Source organism: Pipistrellus hanaki (assembly GCF_964339955.1).
Source record: "Pipistrellus hanaki genome assembly, chromosome: 6".
Lineage (NCBI taxonomy): Eukaryota > Metazoa > Chordata > Mammalia > Chiroptera > Vespertilionidae > Pipistrellus > Pipistrellus hanaki.
The window spans coordinates 67,006,915-67,025,644 of NC_140508.1; the positions used below are offsets into that span (position 1 = coordinate 67,006,915).

At 41.5% G+C, this 18,730-nt stretch overlaps 1 protein-coding gene across 1 annotated transcript; it reads left to right on the plus strand.

Annotated features, from left to right (window-relative positions):
* Positions 1–10,766: 10,766 nt before the first annotated feature.
* On the plus strand, positions 10,767–17,734 carry WFDC8 (WAP four-disulfide core domain 8; the record flags this gene model as incomplete). The annotated part of the gene is made up of 4 exons (XM_084889068.1): positions 10,767–10,774; positions 11,293–11,402; positions 16,508–16,648; positions 17,595–17,734. The coding sequence occupies 4 exons, from the start codon at positions 10,767–10,769 to the stop codon at positions 17,732–17,734; spliced, it is 399 nt and encodes a 132-aa protein (XP_084745194.1).
* Between the last annotated feature and the right edge of the window lie 996 nt (positions 17,735–18,730).

An 18,730-nucleotide genomic window follows, 5' to 3' on the forward strand; every position in this document is an offset into this window, starting at 1 on the left:
CCAGATGACTGCTCCAGTCTCAGCTCTGTGTTCTCTGTGAATGACCGGCTCTCACAGGTTACTCGCTACATGTTCCTGGTCTGGTGGGTTAGTGGAGTGGTGGTGGTTGGGGGTCCATTCTCTGTTGTTATGATTAAGTCTGGGTCTTAGGAAGACACCATCCCTGAGTTACAGGGATGTTGTCTTAGTGATCCTGCCTTTCCTTAGATGCCCAGGACAAAGTTCCAAATCTGGTTAGTATTTCTGCCCTCCCCCCAGCTGCATTAAGATTTCTCTTCTGCTCTCAAACGTGTTGCTCCTCTCTCCCAAGATTAAAACTTTGCCAGTAGGAAAGAAAGGAAAGCTTCCAGTTGGAATTATTTGCCTCATCCGTAGTGGCTGCTGCCTACTCTCCCCTCTCCAGTTCTGCATCACACGGGAGACTTTCCGATCTCTAAGTATCTTCTCTCTAAGTGCTCAGTGGGGTTCCCGGGGAAGAAGTCTGAAAGAGGGTATGACTCTGCCTGTGGTTGCAGTCCTTTCTTTTGCTCCAGCTATTTGCCAGTCATCCTAACTGGACTCTACTTACTGGTGCCTGGCTAGTCCTCAAGGCTCACGCTTCTCTCTCCTGGCAGGTGCCTCTCTTCCCCTAGATGCTGGCCGGGTTGGTCGCCCTTGACCTCAGCACTCTGGTGAACTCAAGAAAAGCTTTCCAGCTTTTTGTCCATGTAAGTTTGGGACTTTATTCAGCTCTCTACTCCTGTGAGCAGAAACAAAAACTCCATTTTCTTCTTAATTATTTTTAATTGTGGTAAAAGGCACACAACGTTAATTATCCTAACTATTCTTAAATGCACAGTTCAGTGGTGTTACGTACATTCATATTGTTGTGCAACCGTCACCACCACCCATTTGCAGAACTCTTTTCATCTTCAAACTGAAACTCCGCACCATTAATCAGTAACTCTCCAGCTCCCTCTCATCGGCCCTAGAAACCGCTGTTCTATTTTCTGTTTCTATGAATGCGACTTCTCTAGGAACCTCCTGTAAGTGGAATGGTATAAAAAAACAGAGAGCATAGGGTGTTGGGTTTTTGTGTTACTGGTTTTAACAAACTGGTTTTGAAAATGCTTTCTTAAATATATTGTAGGATGCCAAGAAATTCCACAGATAAAGTGCCATTAAAGTTAAGTTTCCAAAGCTCTGGCGGATGTGGCTCAGTTGGTTGGAGCATCTTCCCATAGACTGAAAGGTGGTGGGTTCGATTCTTGGTCAGGGCACATACCTAGGTTGTGGTTTGATCTCTGGTCAGGGTGAATGCAGGAGGCAGCCAAGTGATTGATGCTTTCCTCTCTCTCTCTCTCTCTCTCTCTCTCTCTCTCTCTCTCTCTCTCAATATCAATTAATAAAAAGATAAGCTTCTATTAAATATAAGTGCTCACAGAAAAAAAATTCACGCACAGTTTAGCAAAACAAGAAAAGTCAAGAGAAACAGTATAGACCCCCAAAGACTTCATATATTGGTATTATTGCATACAGAACACAAAATTAAAATGCCTAGGAAATAAATGGAAAGGAAAGGAATTAAAAGATGGCAATTACAGCATGACTAAAGTTAAAGAGAATATAAAAATGACCAGAATGTTGAAAAGTGTCTAATAGAACACCTAGAAATGAAATATGTAACTGAAGTAAAAAACAAATAAAAAGAATCATTTAGAGCCAGAGGAAAAAAATATTTTAGACTACAATAGAAGTAATCCTGTTATTTTCAGATTTTTTTTTAATATTTCCTACAACTTGTATGATATTATACTATGTCAGTACAGTTTTGGTAATGTTATTAAATTTAAAATATTTTTTCTTGAAACGTTAATGTTTATTGCATGTAATATTATATTTTAAATCATTTTTCTGAAAATATTAATGTTTACTGCATGTAAAAAAAAATAAGATAAATTTAAAAAGAAAAAAAAGACTGACAATCCTTGGAGGGGAAAGGGGTGTGGAGGGTGAGGGAAGAGACTAGACAAAAATCATACACCTATGGATGAGGACAGTGCGAAGGGGGCGGGGAGGTAAAGCATGGGGTGGGGTGGGATCTGAGTGGAGGGGAGATATGGGGAGGGGGGGAGAGGAACAACTGTAATAATCTGAACAATAAAGATTTAAAAATTAAAAAATTAAACAAAAAGAAAAGAAAAAAAAAAGAATCATTTGACTAGAGTAGCAACAGAAGCCTAAAGACAGTAGAAATGTATTTTCAAAGTTCTGATAGAAAATAACTGTTAGTCTAGTTCTGAATACTCAGTGAAACTTTAAAAAAATCACCAAATTTTCCGAGCTTTAATGAGGTGTTGTTGATAAATAAAAATTGCATATATTTAAGGTCTACATCATAGTGATTTTATATAGCATATATTGTGACATGGTTACAGAATCAAATGAATTAACATTTCCATCACCTCCCATGGTCACCTCTTTCTTTTGTGTGAGAACACTTGAGTTTTACTCTCTTGTAAAAACTTCCAGTATATAATACAGTATCGCTAACCACAGTCACCATGCTGGAATTAGACCCTAGAACTTATCTTATAACTGAAGGGTGTACACTTTGACCAGCATCTCCACATTTCTCCCATCCCCCAGTCTCTGGCAAGCACCATTCTGGTATCAGCTTCCACTTTTTAAGATTTCATATATATGTGATATATATAAATGTGATCTATATCACGTTTTCTTTATCCATTCATCTATTGATGGACACTTAGGTTGTTTCCTTATCTTGGCTATTGTGAGTAATGCTACAATGAATACGAGTAAAGATATCTTTTCAAAACACTGATTTTATTTTTTCCCCTATGTACCCAGAAGTGAGATTGCCAGATCAAATGGTAGTCCTATTTTAAAATTTTTGAGGGAATTCCAGACTGTTTTCCAAAAACAGGCTGTACCAATTTATATCCCCACTAACAGTGTACAAGAGTTTCATTGCCACCAAAACAGGTTTGGCTTAGTGGATAGAGCATCGACCTGCAGACTGAAAGGTCCCAGGTTTGATTCCAGTCAAGGGCATGTACTTTGGTTGCAGACACATCCCCAGTAGGGGGTGTGCAGGAGGCAGCTGATCAATGTTTCTCTCTCATTTATGTTTCCAACTCTCTATCCCTCTCCCTTTCTCTCTGCAAAAAATCAACTAAGTATATATATTTTTTAAAAGAGTTTCCTTGCCAACACTTGTCATTTCTTATCCTATATAATAAAAGGCTAATATGCAAATAGATTGAATGACAGAACAACCAGTCACTATGATGCACATTGACCACCAGGGGACAGACCTGGTGGTCAATGCAGAAGCTGCCCCCTGGTGGTCAGTGCACTCTCACAGGGGGAGCCCGGCTCAGCCAGAAGCCAGGCTCATGGCTGGCAAGCGCAGCATCAGTGACAGGAGCCTCTCCTGCCTCCACAGCAGCTCAGGGAGTGGGCCTAAGCTGTCAATTGGACATCTCCCAAGGGCTTCCGAACAGGCACAGGCCAGGCTGAGGGATGCCCCCCGACCCCCAGTGCACAAATTTTATGTACTGGTCCTCTAGTCTTTTGGATAATAGTCATTCAAACAGGTATGAAATGATAGGACTCAGGGGTCCTCAAACTTTTTAAGGTGGGGGCCAGATCACGGTCCCTCAGAGAGCTGGGGGGCCGGACTATATGAACTACTAATTCCTACTGTAACACCTTGGCTGCGCTCACTGCCCAAAAAACCTGGCGGGCAGGATCAGACTCCCCTGGGGGCTGCATGTGGCCCGCGGGCCGTAGTTTGAAGACCCCTGTCAGATAGGTCATTGTGGTTTTGATTTGTATTTGATTAGTGATATTAAACACCTTTTCATGTACCTGTTGGCCATTTTATGTCATCTTCTTTTTTTCAAACCCTCATCTGAGGATATGTTGAGAGTGATAGAGAGAGAGGAACATTGATGTGAGAGAAGCATTGATTGGCTGCCTCCCATACATGCCTCCACTGGGGATCGAACCTGCAAGCTAAGTATGTGCCCTGACCAAAATCAAACCTGCAACCTTTTGGTGTATGGAATGCTGCTGCAACCAACTTAGCCATCTGGCCAGGGCTCTAATTCTTCTTTTGAGAAGTGTCTATTTAAGTGCTTTTCCCATTTATTAATTAGTTTGTTTTCTTACTATTGGATTTGAATTCCTTATATATTTTGGATATTAACACCTTATTGGACATGCAATTCATAAGTATTTTATCTCATTCTGTAGGTTGTCTCTTGTTTGTTTCCTTTGCTGTGCAGAAGGTTTTTCGTTTGCAATCCTGTCTATTTTTGCTTTTGTTGCCTGCTTTTGGGTCATATCCAAAAAAATAATTGCCTAGACCCAAGGTCGGCAAACTGCAGCTCGCTAGCCACATGCGGCTCTTTGGCCCCAAAGAATGTGGCTCTTCCACAAAATACAATGGCCTGGGCAAGTCTATTTTAAAGAAGTGGCATTAGAAAAAGTTTAAGTTTAAAAAATTTGGCTCTCAAAAGAAATTTCAATCATTGTGCTATTGATATATGGCTCTATTGACTAATGAGTTTGCCAACTACTGGCCAAGAAGCATTTACCTATATATTTTCTAGTAATTTTAAAGTTTCAGGTATTGCATTTAAGGCTTTAGGGGACGTTGAGTTAATTTTTGCATTTATTATGGCCCAATTTCATTTTTCTGAACATGGATATCTAGTTTTCCTAATGCCATTTACTGAAGAGATTATACTTTTCACTTTCTGTGTCCTTGGCACCCTTGTCAAAAATCATTTACTATAAATGTGTGGATTTAATTTGGGGCTTTATATTGTGTTCCATTGGTTTATATGTGTGTGCATTTTGTATTTGTCAATACCATACTATGCTTTTTAAAAAAAATACCGTACTGTTTTGATTACTATAGCTTTGTAATATATTTTGAAATCAGGAAGTGTGGTTCTAGTTTATTATTTTAGCTGAAAATTGCTTTGGCTATTTAGGGTCTTATGTGGTTCTACATGAATTTTACGTGTATGTTTTTTCTATTTCTGTGAGAAATGTCTTTGGAATTTTGAAAGGGATTTCATTGAATCTATATCATGTTGGGTAGCATAGATATTTAAACAATATTAATTCTTCCAACATATGAATGTGTGGTATCATTCTATTTTGTGTGTCTTCTCTCATTTCTTTCATCACTGTTTTATAGTTTTCAGTGTACAGCTCTTTCATTCCTTGCTTAAATTTATTTCTAAGTATTTTATTGATTTTGATCCTATTAGAAATAATTTTGTTTTCTCAATTTCCTTTTTTGATAGTTTATTGATAGTGTATAAAAACAGAATTGATTTTTTTGTTGGTTTATTTTGTATTTTGCAACTTTACTGAATTTTGGGGTTTTCTATATATGCTAGAGGCCTGATGCATGAATTCATGCACTGGTGGGGTTCCTCGGCCTGGCCTGTGCAGATCGGGCCAAAATTGGTAGTCCAACATCCCCAAGGGGTCCCGGATAGAAACATCAATGATAAGAGAATCGTTGATCGGCTTCCTCCTGCAGGCCCTCTACTGGGAACTGAGCCCACAACTCAGGCATGTGCCCTTGACTGGAATCAAACCCAGGACCCTTCAGTCTGCAGGCTGACACTCTGTCCACTGAGTCAAACTGGCTAGGGTAAATTCAGTTTTTATCAGGTAATTAAAATGACCTGTCTAAGTCTAGCAATCTTTCTTCTGCTTGACCAAGTCTGTTTTTGAATCCCCTCTAGTGAATTTTTCAGCTTATTTATTGTATTCTTCATCTGCAGTATTTTTGTTTTGTTCTTTTTTAGTCATTTCTATTTTTTTGATGATATTATCATTTTGTTCATATGTCATTTAAGAACATTTTCATTTGGTTGTGAATCTGTGTTATAACTAAGTTTTTAAAAATAATTATTTTGGCATTTTTGTTAGCCAATTTAAAGACCTCCATTTTTATTTATTTATTTATTTATTTATTTTAGGTTGGTTACTGAAATTTTGTTTTCTTCCTTTGGATGTGTCATGTTTTCTTGATTTTAATGTTCCTGTAAGTTTATCTTCTTGTCTGCACATTTGAAGAAGTGGCTGCCTCTCCCAGCCTTTATGAACTGGTTTTGACTGAGAGAGACCTTTACTGGTCAGTAGTACTTGATCTAAAGCAACATAGGGTCCAACTCTGCAGGAAGTACATGATAGAACTAGGGACTAGACCCCTTTCACTTCTTCCTTCCTTCCCAGAGAAAAAGCCTCAATTCTGTGCTTTTTCCAATCTTACAGAGCAGTGCCTCCTATAAGAAGACACCTCCTCCTTCCTTCGTGGTTAGCTGTCTCAGTGCTTGGTATATTTGATCACTATATACTGATAAAAAAAAAATTCAACCCACCAGGAATTCATTCATATTTACCTAAATCAATAGAATCACGATATCATAAGCAAACATCAATGGAATTACAGGCATAAACTGAAAGATCCATGGCTGTGTGAAGAGCCCTCAATACACTTTTCTCAATTGTTATTAGTCAAAGAGAACAAAAATTAGAGAGATTTAAGACATTTAAACCACACGCAATGGAGATATACCATGCTCTGCACTGAGAGACTGCCCCTCCTCAGCATCAGAATTCGGTCACTGAGTAGGAGTTATTTGGAAGGTTATGTCTCTTGGGGAGGCAGCTACCCACTCTGTCTGAGTTTAAGGCGAAGTCTGGTAAAGAGACACACAGAGCTAATTACCCTCTTCAAGGTCTCCTGCCTCGTGGCTGAGGCTAAAGGCACGTTCGCGGTTGAGTAGCCATGCAGCAGAGCCCACCATGACATTGGGATGAGGAAGATGTGAACAAGGAGCTTTCATGCATGGAAACAAAACAAGGCTTTGAGGCAGGGTGTGTTTCCAGTGGGGGAGCCAGAGGGGATCATGATGGGGCCTTACCTGTAGTTTTCAAAGATTGTTAACCTGGACATTCACACTGTTCCCCCAGCTCCTTGACATCTGTAGGTCTGTCAATTGCAAAATGCTCCTCGATTTATTGCAAAGAACAACCTCTGACACACGGGGAAAGACAGAGTGTGAAGGAAAATTATCAGGGGGAAAAAGGAAGCCAAAGAGAAAGATACCTACGTTCAGCTGAAGCACCAGCTGGCTCCACTCAGACAAGCACAATTTGTGAGAACCAGTGGGAAGGAGCCTGCGTGGCTGGAGCCCACTCCCTATGAGTTCGTGGCATGATGAGTGACAGCTGCACTGATAAACAGTAAATACATGTAGATAAAAACCACCTTCATAGTTGGACATTTTAAAACACGTTTTCTACCAGAAGAAAGCGCGGAGGAGCTGTAAAAGCCCAAGGTACGGAGACACGCGGCGCGCGCGGAGAGGACGGAGCCGGAGAGGAGGGAGGCCGAGTGCCTGGCGGGCGTTCCCTAGCGGGAAGGAGATAAACACTCCGACTGTGCTGGGCCCCCAACTGCTCTGAACCCCCGTTCTAGGCCAGACCCCGGGGACCCAGGCTCATCCAGAGGGAGCTGGGCTGTAAGGCGGTACTCGGGGAAGCAGCGAAAGGAGGTCCCAGAGGCGCGCACACAGCGCGCAGAGAAGGGCCGGCCGGCTGTGCCATAGGACTGCCCTGGCGGGAAGGAGACAGGCTCCAGACTGCTCTGAACGCCACCTCCAACTCCACTTCCAACTGAACTGAACCCCAGTTTCGGGCCCATTGCGGGAGAGCTTACACTGTTTGGTAGCAGGCGAAAATCGAGGGCACCTTTCTCTCAGAGGTGCTTGCAACAAGTACTGAAGGACCCTGAGTCTCAGGAGTCGCATAGGGCGGGGCTGACGGAAGCCAAGGCTGTAGGCTCCACCCTGAAACTCCGCCCCATCAGAAAAGCTGCCTGCGAAAATGCCTAAACCAAATAGATCACAAACGAAAGAAATGGAGGACAAAAAGCGACTGGATATAGAGTTCAAAACCACACTTATGGGGTTTTTCAAGAGACTCCTAGAAAAGGCCGATAAAATAAATGAGACCTATGAGGATATGAAAAGGGATCAACAAGAAATGCTAAGGGATCAACAAGAAATAAAGAATACATTGTCTGAAATAAAAAATATTCTACAGAGTCCTAAAAACAGAATAGAAGATCGCAAGAATCAAGTCAAAGATTTGGAACATAAAGAGCCAGAAGACACTCCTCTGCAGAAGCTAGAAGGCAAGAGAATCCAGAAAATTGAAGATAATGTAAGAAACCTCTGGGACAACTTCAAACGATCCAACATCAGAATCATGGGGGTCCCAGAAGATGAGAGAGAGCAAGATATCGAAAACATACTGAAAGAAATAGTGACAGAAAACTTCCCCCACCTGGGGAAAGAATTGGACTTACAAGTCCAGGAAGCACACAGAACTCCAAATAAGAGGAATCCAAAGAGGACCACACCAAGACAAATCATAATTAAGATTCCAAGAGCAAAGGACAAAGAGAGAATATTAAAAGCAGCAAGAGCTAAGCAGGTGGTTACCTATAAAGGAGCACCTATACGATTGTCAGCTGATTTCTCAACAGAAACCATGCAGGCCAGACGGGAATGGCAAGAAATATTCAAGGTGATGAATAGCAAGAACCTACAGCCAAAAATACTCTACCCAGCAAAGCTATCACTCAGAATCGAAGGTCAGATAAAGAGCTTCACTAATAAAAAAAAGCTAAAGGAGTTCATCACCACCAAACCAGAATTATATGAATTGCTGAAGGGGGTTCTTTCAGAAGAGAAAGTAAATAAAGATAAAAATTATGAACAACAAATACGTAACTATCAACAAGTGAATCTAAAAACCAAGGAAATTAAAAAAAAAATCTGATGAACAATATTAACTGTTGAATATAATAGAATCAGAGGTATGGAAGGGGAGTGAACTGATGATTCTTGGGGAAAAGGGGAGAGGGGAATGTGGGAAGAGACTGAACATAAACTGTGCACCTATGGATGAGGACAATGGGGAGTGGGGAAAGGGCAGAGGGTGGGGTGGGAAGGGGGGGGAAAGGAACACTTGTAATAATATGAACAATAAAAATTTATTAAAAAATAAAAATAAAAAAAATAAAACACGTTTTCTTCTTCTTAAACTCCTATTTCCATTCCTCTCGCTTAGACCTTTTATCTAATGCAGTGTTTCTCAACCTTCCTAATGCTGCGACCCATTAATACAGTTCCTCGTGACTCCCAACAATAAAATTATTTTCGTTGCTACTTCATAAATGTAATTTTGCTACTGTTAATGAATCATAATGTAAATATCTGTGTTTTCCAATGGTCTTAGGTGGTTCTCAACCTGTGATTCTAATGGAATATAATCTTAAAACTTTTTTATTCATGACTTTGCATACTTTTATGCAAGAAAAACATGCATATAAGTTACACTTAAATGTTTACATCTACTGGAATAATAAGACTCTAGGAATAGTTTTTTTTCTTATGGTTTTATTTTTTGTTCCATTTGTTATTTAAATACCATAATAATAATAATGAATATATAAATAAATACATTGAAACTATTAATAAATATACAAAATGTTATTGATAAACAAAATTCTGTAGGTAATGGATGCATATCTCAATGATATGTAAGTTCATGGGAGTAAAATTTCATTATTGGTATGTCACTTGTTTTTTTTTAACTTCTAGTAAGTTACAAAAAATCTCATAATGTTCTATAATAAAAATATTTTAAATATCTAATTTAAATATTAATCAATTTGATTAATGTCTCTTTACATTAAAGGCATACAATGGAAAACTTTATACTTAAAAAAGAATTTTTTCCTAATAGAATACTGGTCACAAATCACAAGTGATTTTCTTTTTTTAAAATATTTTTATTGATTTCAGGGAGAGGGAGAGAGAGAGAGACATCAGTAATGAAAGAGAATCACGAATTGACTGCCCACTAAAACCTGGGCGTGTGCCCTCACCAGGAATCGAACTGAGACCACTGAGCCACACCATGCTTTACATGTCTATGTCTATGACGTGAATACTATTACTATTCCCTTTGTGAAAAATGAGGCTCAGCGAGGATAAGTGACTGAGCTGAGACCACATAGCTGGTAAGAGGGGGATTCAGGATGTGAACTCAGGTCCAATCCAAACACTAAGTTTTGTCATTCCATACCCCTTCATGAATACTCTTCACATTATCTCTCCTACTCCTCTCATCGACAACAGAGCTGCTAGGCAGGTGGTATTACTGCCATTTTCTAGATGAGGAAACTGAGGACCCAAGATACAGCTACAGCTCTAAATGACCAAGCCAGGACCAACTGTGTCTTGGGCCATATTCCCATTACTGAGCAGTCCAGGCACTGTTGTAAAATTTTGGGAAGGATACTAGATTCTAATTCTGAAAAATAATAACCACAAAAACATTGTCACAGGTCTTGATTCTTAGGAAGCCACTTAGGATATCTGGCAAAGGATCTATCCCTCTCTTAGTGTCTGAAGTTCTACCAATAATACAGATGCATATATGGCATAAAGACATATTCATTCTCCTCTCTCTCTCTCTCTCTCTCTCTTTTTTTCTCTCTCTCTCCCCCCTTCCCTTCCTCCTTCCTCCCTCCCTTTGTCTCTCTCTTGCTGTTTTTGAAATACATTTACTCTAAGAGAGCTAATACAGTAAGGCATTAGCAGTTCTTCCCACCATAACAATTTAAAAATACTAATGGCCAGGAAGAGACCTAGAAAATGGAGATGTGAGTGAGTGGGGAAGATCATCTGTTTATGTGCTTGTCTGGATCACAAGTTCCCAGGCTGGGATAACACCAGAAGGAACAAAAGCGATCCTTTTGTTACTCCCAGGTCACCTGGATCATTGTCCTCCTCAGACTGAGTGCCATACGCCCAGGCTCTCCTGAAAATCTCCATTTCTTGTCATGAGTGGGACAAAGAAAAGTGCTCCCTCGTGCCTGGGATCGCCCCGGGAGTGACTGTGGGCAAACCAGCCTTGCAGCTGCTCCAGATGACCGCTGGGATCATTCTCATGTGGCCTCTCGCCCAGAGTGAGACAATGGGTGACTGAGTAGATCACATACAGAACATGGGACAGTGTGCGACTGTGGGGAGGGCCCTGGGACTGAAGGTCCTGTCCTACATGCCATGTGGCCTGTAAACGAAGGGAATTGGTGGACTATTTCTAAGGTTCATCCGCATGTGCTTTGTGTGTCTCTCTCTGGCTCGAGCCTAACCCCTGTCCCTCTTCTCATCCACACAGGCCCCTTCCTCGACACACCGCCACCGTCTCCGGGAGGAGCAGAGCTCTCCTGCTGCTCCTCTCCCTCTCGCTGGAGTTGACATTTGCGTCCCTGTACCATAGAGTCAGAGGTGAGTTCAGAAAAGTGGTCGCCGCTCATCCTTAGGGGACATTCTGAGGGTCTGAGGGTTAGATGCGAGGCCAGGACTTGTGTTGGATGAAGCCACTTCCCCTGTGGTTTCAGAGAACAAGCCCTCCTTCCCCACTCTGGGCCCTTCAGGTCCTTCCCTCACCTGCTCCCTGAAAATTATTTCCCTAGCTTTTCCTGATATGTGTTTTTTCCCCCCCAAGTTTAATTTTAAAAAATTAATCAGTCACTACACTGGAGCCTGAGGCCAGAGGACCAGTGAGGAGGCTGCTGGAATAGTTAGGAAAGATCAGAAGAAGTTGTAGTAAAGAGGGAGAAGGGAAAGTGTTGAAGAGTCAGGAGATTGAATCTGCCCAAGTCCATGATTGACAGGATGCAAGGCTGATGGAAAGGGAGGAGCTTATTTCATGGGGACCATTGCTGCCAAATGTCAAAATGGGAACAGGCAGAGGCACTGTTTGGCACCGGGAGACACCGGCTGTTTTTAAACATCTTGCACCAGAGGTCCTTATGAGATGCTCAAAGGTCATTGTCCCCAGGCAGTTGGATATAAGTGTCTTAGCCTGGAAGAGAGGAGAGGATGGGGGAGAGAAGGGAATCGCAGTTGGGATTGTCACAGGAATGGATGTGGTCACCTGGAAAGTACGTGTCAAGTAATGACAGGAGGGGTTTGAGACCAGAACTTTGGGGACCATTCCCAATAATGGCTCCTCTGGGGGGTGTATCACAAAGGAAACCGTACACACAGGTAAGTGGCTGAGAAAGGCTGACAGGGAGGAAGGAGGATTGTAAGTGAGAGTTCAAGCTGAAAGTGGGGTAAAGGGCTACCATGACTGAAACCCCAACAAAGGTTTAAATGGCCCCCAAAACAGGGAGCAGGAAGAACTGGCTGGAGTCAGCACTAGTGAGAGGGGGAGTTTGTTTTCATAATCCTGAGGTTTTTATGCATCTTTACCGCTTTGGAGGTGTTCTGTGCGATTTGCTTAGTTCTGTGCCCAAACCTAGAGCCATGGTTCCCAATCAGTAGCCTACATCATGGTGCCCAGCTGGCTGCTTCGGGATCACCTGGGAACTTGAAAAAATCTGAGTCCCTGGGCCTCACTTTCTAGACATTGTGATTCAGTTCATGGTCTATATTTGCTAAGTGATGCACAGATGAGTTTGATGTGCACTGCAGGTTGGGAACAATATGCTTTTCTTAGCTTCAGGCTATCCTTGGAGGGATATTAAGGGTGGAATGAGGGGTAAGAAATATTGTTGGAAAATATTATAAGTCTCCGTGGCCAGTCCTCATGGGAGATGTGGGAACCTCTGCAGTGAGCCATGGATTAGAAGTCCCAGCCCCTCCTCTAATTCACTGTTATATACCGGTATTCTCCCCTTACTGTTTTTAAGCCTATGAAATTAGGAAGTTGATGCTAATGGTTATTACAGTGCTTGTACTTCTCAACGTCTATAGTTCCAAGACCCAGAATTGTTTACAAAAGGATCATGCCTCTCCGGTCAGGTTCCACTGGAGAAGCGCCGAGCATGAAGCAAAATTAAGCATTGTTGCTGCGTAACCAATTACCTGTAGGAAGAACGAGGGCCCTCTGCTCAGGTTCTGACCAGGCTGACATCAAGGTGTCAGCCAAGGCTGCTGTTGTCTTCTGGAACTCTCCCAAGCTCACTGGGTGTTAGCAGAATTGTTTTCTTGCAATTGCAGAACTGAGGTTTTCGTACTGGCTGTCATCTTCTAGAGTCCGCCCTCATCCCTTGGCTTTTAGCCTCCTCCAGCTTCAAAGCTATGAATAGCATAATGGATTTGTGTTATAGTTTAGATCGTTCTGGCCTCTTTTTCTCTACAAATTATGGGGGGTGGGGGGTCTTCTTTTTAAGGACTCCAGAAATTGAATCAGGCCCACTTAAATAATCGATGTATCTTAAGGTCAACTGACTTGAGACTTTAATTCCCTTCACAGCAGTGTCTAAATGAGTATCGGATCCAATAACTAGAGGATCCGAATCCTGTGAGTGTAACTTTGGAATTCCGCCTCATACAAGAGCTGAGATAAGGAAGCCATAGCTTGCCCTAAATAGTAAGGAAGTAAAGTCATATGTGCCAAGTGCTTACTCTGTGCCAGGCGCTGTGATAAGTATATTATAGACACCATCCCACTTCATTTTTTTAAGCAGCCTACAAGGCAAATATTGTAATTCTCATTTTACAGATGGGGACATTGTAACACAGACAAAGGAAGACATTTTCTCCAAGATTATTTAGCTGGTTGTGTTGAGTCAAACTCCCAAGCCAGATCTGTCTTAATTATAGTACTTCTTCCACTCCCAACATTTCCTTCCCTCTTACAGGAAACTGTGAATCGTATAGTGGAACTCAGGTTGGTCTTGAACTTACAGAGAATTAGGGGCTAAAATCAGACCTCCTGACTCCTATTTCCATATTTCTACTACTCCCCATGAAATAATTCCCCGTGTCAACTAAGATACTAGAGACAGGAATTGGGCGTTAAAATATTAAGGTTTGAGAGGAGAGAGCTCCTGAATGTAGGGCAAAGATCTTGCTTCCCATTAAACGCTCTGCCCTGGAATCCAAGAATTCCTCTTTAGTCCTGTATGAGCACACATTTCTATCTCAAATCTATCTACATGGGCTGGAGTGGTGAGAGGCAGACTCCGTCCCTAAATACACCCAGCAAGGGCTGAAGATGAAAGGCAGAGGACAGGACTGAAAGAGTTTCACTCTTCCCTTTGCCATGGCAGAAGAGCTGAAACTCTCACGGGTTGTTTGTGAACTCAGACCTACCTTTCTTGCAGAGAAACCAGGCAAGTGCCCCAGAGAGAGACTCAACTGTAGCACTGAACCTCGAAAAGTGTGTGAAGGGGATTATGGCTGTGAACAACACTTGAAGTGCTGCCAATTTGCCTGTGAGAAGAGGTGCATGGATCCATACGAAGGTAGTGGCTTCCACACTGAAGGCAGAGGTGCCATTGGAGGTGCTTTACTTCTGAATGGTCCAGAACTGGCTGAACATTCCCTAGGATGGCAGAATAAAGAGGCCAGGGTTTTGCGTCTTCTCGAATTAGACTCCCAACTTCCAAGTGCATGCTCACTGTGTGTCTAGAGACTATTGTTTGCACAGTCCCAAATATTAGCCTTGGTCAGCTTAGACGCTGGTGTTGTTGTTGGACTCTTTGGCCCCCAAGGAAGCTTTCTGGTAACTCAAGCTATTGAGCATCTAATAATAGGGAACTCTGCATTTTATGTAAATCCACTCAACAAATATCTATTGTCCATGTCTTTTGGCCAAAGTCCACCAGGACACACCTATAATTGAACAAGTTGGGTTTATTACTCAGTGTAGTCAGGGAGAATGTTCACCATACACCGCCTGAGGCATCTCACTAAGAAGCTGTTAGAAAGAATCTACTGTAGGATTGAGGTTTTGATAGGGTGATTTCAGGGATAGTCTAAGGCAGTGGGGGTTGGCTCTAGATTGGATGCTATCGGAAAGTGTGGCAATTCTCGGTGAATCTTATCTACAGAGAGGACAGGCTAGAATGAGGATAGAGTATAATCAGTGGAAAAACATAAATCACTCAAAGGTGCTTATTATTTTGTGGGTTTCACAGTGATTTTTATTTTTTGGTTCAATTTACACTGGTCTCAGAGGGGCCTTGATTGATGTGGATATTCTGTGAGATTCTTTATGTCCGACAGAGAAACAACATGACTTAGCTGTGAGCAGCAGGTAAGTTTTCAGTCATGAGGGGGTGCTTTTTTTCCTTTCTCAGTATTTTAATGCCCCTATGTGTCAGGCACTGTCTTGGGTACTTTGGATATAGTTGTTGAATGAATCTTGCCCTCCCAAAGCTCAGAGAAATAGAAAGATCAGCTCCAAAGCATTCCCATGTACTCTTCATGATACTCTTTGCAAGGTAGAAATGATGCTCAGAGATGCTATTCACTACAGAGCATTTGTATAGAACGAAGACTAGAACTTTGGTTGACCATGGCTCTTTCTATGACTTGAATGGTAACACCATGAACTATAAAAATGCTGAAGGCTTAACCCCTTCCTGCTTTTGCTATCTTTTATGTTCTTCCCTATTTGCTTCTTGCCCTCAGAACCCTGCATGCTATCATTAGATTCAGGAAACTGTAAGAATTTCAATAAGCGCTGGTATTATGATATTAAACATTTTTTCTGCAAACCTTTTAAGTATGGAGGCTGTGATGGGAATAGCAACAACTTCCTCAGCAAGCAAGACTGCGTGACGGCTTGCTCATTAACTGGTAAGACTCATATCCTTGGCAATCTGAGGGCCTACTCTAACTAGAAACAAAAAACCCACGCTGCTATAGGCTCAGACTTTGAGGTTACCTGGAGCTCACAAATGCCTCACATTTAACTTGTCTAAAATTGAATACTTTAATTCTCCCATCTCAAACCTGCTATATCCATAGATCTCCCCATCTTAGTTGTAAAACAAAACAAAACACCACCACCAAACACCTAAATCACCCATGATATCTTCTTACTTTCTCAATCAACATCCCTTGAGTTGGGAAAATAGATCCAGGATCTGACTGCTTCTTTCTTCCTCCACAGCTGTTACCCTGGTAGGAGGTGTCCTTTTCTCACCTGGATATGGCTTCAGCCTACTCCCAGTCTCCATGCTTCTATCCCTCCCCCTTTACAATCTATTATCAATACAATAGCCACAATGATCCTTTCAAAATGGGAATCAGATCCTGTCACTCCTCATTCAAAGTAAAACCAAGTCCCCGATAATGGCTTACATTGATTTGTGTAGATCTCACATAACTACTTCTATTTTACTGGTATAGGAGAAACTGAAGTCACTCATTAAGTGGCAGGACTGGGGCTTTACCTTGGGGCTTTAAACCAATCCTAACTCTTTTTTTACTGCATCCCATAAAGTGTGAGGCATTTCCTCCACAGCCCATTAGACGTAGGCAGAATGAGCCAAGTCACAGAGATACTAGTTTTGAAGAGAAGGAAAAAGCTGCTTGAGGGTGGGGCAATGGGGTGGGGTTTTAAGGAGCTCATATTTGCTCTTTTTTAGTCAAGACAGGACAGTGCCCACACTTTCCTTCCAAGGACCGTATGCAATGCTCAGCTTCGTGTAAGAGTGACCATGATTGCTCTGAAAATGAAAAATGTTGCGAATCTATGTGTGGCTTTGTTTGTTCCATCGCCTGGAAAGGTGAGCACTGGGTATGTCTCCCAAAGTATAGGGGCTGAGGGTGCCATGCTGGGTCTTAGATTAACCTTATAGTTCTCTTGAGAATCTTTCCCCCTGTAATGCCCAAACCATGCTCTCATGTTGCCCTCTGATATCAGGAGACTACCGTGTTTCCCCAAAAATAAGACATCCCCTGAAAATAAAACCTAGCGCAACTTTGGGAGAAAAAATTAATATAAGACACTGTCTTATTTTCGGGGAAACAGGGTATTATGCTATTCTTCAAAGTCAATCATGTATGTATCACTCCCTATTTTCCCCATGAAAACTCATTTATCCTTTCTTCTATTCTTATGCTAGGGGGGAAGATAAGAGGCTTAATCAGAAGAAAATCCTGTTTAGGGTACCCAAGATACCCCAAATTTGTCTCAAACTATGATCAAGTATTTATTTTTTAATGATTTTTCAATTTTATAATTATTAGCACAATAATTATGGTTAATTCAGGATAATGTGAAGTATTATAGTTACATGCTGATATTATAATAAAAGATAAAAGCTGTGATATTTTTCACATGATCTCCCTCATTTGTGGATTATAATGAACAATATAATAAACTGATGAACAAAAACAAACCCAGAAACAGAGAAGCATTGATCAGATGCTCAAACCTCAGAGGGAAGATAGAAGAGGGTGGGAGTAAGAGGGAGAGATCAACCAAAGGACTTGTATGCATGCATATAAGCCTAACCAATGAACAGAGACACCAGGGGGGTGAGGGAGTGGGGTGGGGTGGGCAAGGGGGGGAAAAGGACACATATGTAATACCTTAATCAATAAAAAAATAAAAATTAAAAATATTTTTTAAATTTTCCATTTACATTTTTTAAAAAGCTGTGGTATTTTCATTTTTTTTTTTTATCATGAAGTATTTAAAAGTTAAGTATCTTATTGTATCCCGTAAAGTCAAAACAGGCTTCTGCCCACGAAAACTCTCATCATGTGTGAAGATTGATAAACCCAAGTGCCAGAAAGATGAGGATTGCCAGTTAGGAGAGAAGTGCTGCTCACGTTGTGGACTGAAGTGCCTGGAACCTTCCTTCTAGGTAGTAAGTAAAAAATATTTTCCTTTATACAAATTTATTTATTGATTTTGAGAGAGAGAGAGAGAGAGAGAGAGAGAGGGAGAGAAAACAAAATATCAGTTTGTTGATTCACTAAGTTGTACATGATTCTTATATGTGCCCTGACCCCATGCTTTGTAGAATTTCTTCTTTTCAGACATCCTGGAATGAAAGAATTTGGCTGCTACTATTTTTATTATAAACTAGAGGCCCGGTGCACGAAATTCGTGCATGGGGGGGGGGGTGTCCCTCAGCTCAGCCAGCACCCTCTCCAATCTGGGACACCTCGAGGGATGTTAAAAGGGCAGTCAGACATCCCTCCCACAATCCAGGACTGCTGGCTCCCAACTACTCGCCTGCCTGCCTTCCTGATTGCCCCTAACCACTTCTGCTGCCAGCTTGATCACTGCCTAACTACTCCCATTATAAATTTTTTATTATAATTTTTTTTACATCTGTTTTCCCCCTTCGTAGGCTATTAATACAGATACTATTGCTCTTCTCCCTCTGGAATTCCCTTCTAAGAGCTGAGCGTTAGAGCACAATGTTCAATCATTTCATGCTCTAGGAACTGGTACTGTACATGGGATTGAGGACATCACTGGTGAACCATTGATCTAGCAGGAGGATGATACACCTGAAGCAGTTGCTGCCAGGCTAAGAAAGTATAAGGATGTGGCAAAGCCAGTCATTAAACTATACAAGATCCCAGGCGTGTTCTACCAATTTTCTGGAATGGAGACCAACAAAAGCTGGCCCTATGTTTACATGCTTTTCTTGAACAAGATCACACCTATACAGTCCAAAGAAGCATATTGAGCCTGCCCAAAGGAAGAACTAGAAAGATGTGGTTGTTCTTTCCATTGTATGTGTAGTTTTGGTGTCGTGTCCCAGTTAGAAACTAGCTGATCTGGCTTGCAGTGTCTTCTAGTATAAATGGTAAACTGATATGAAAACTAGTGAGTAAGAAGAGTTAAT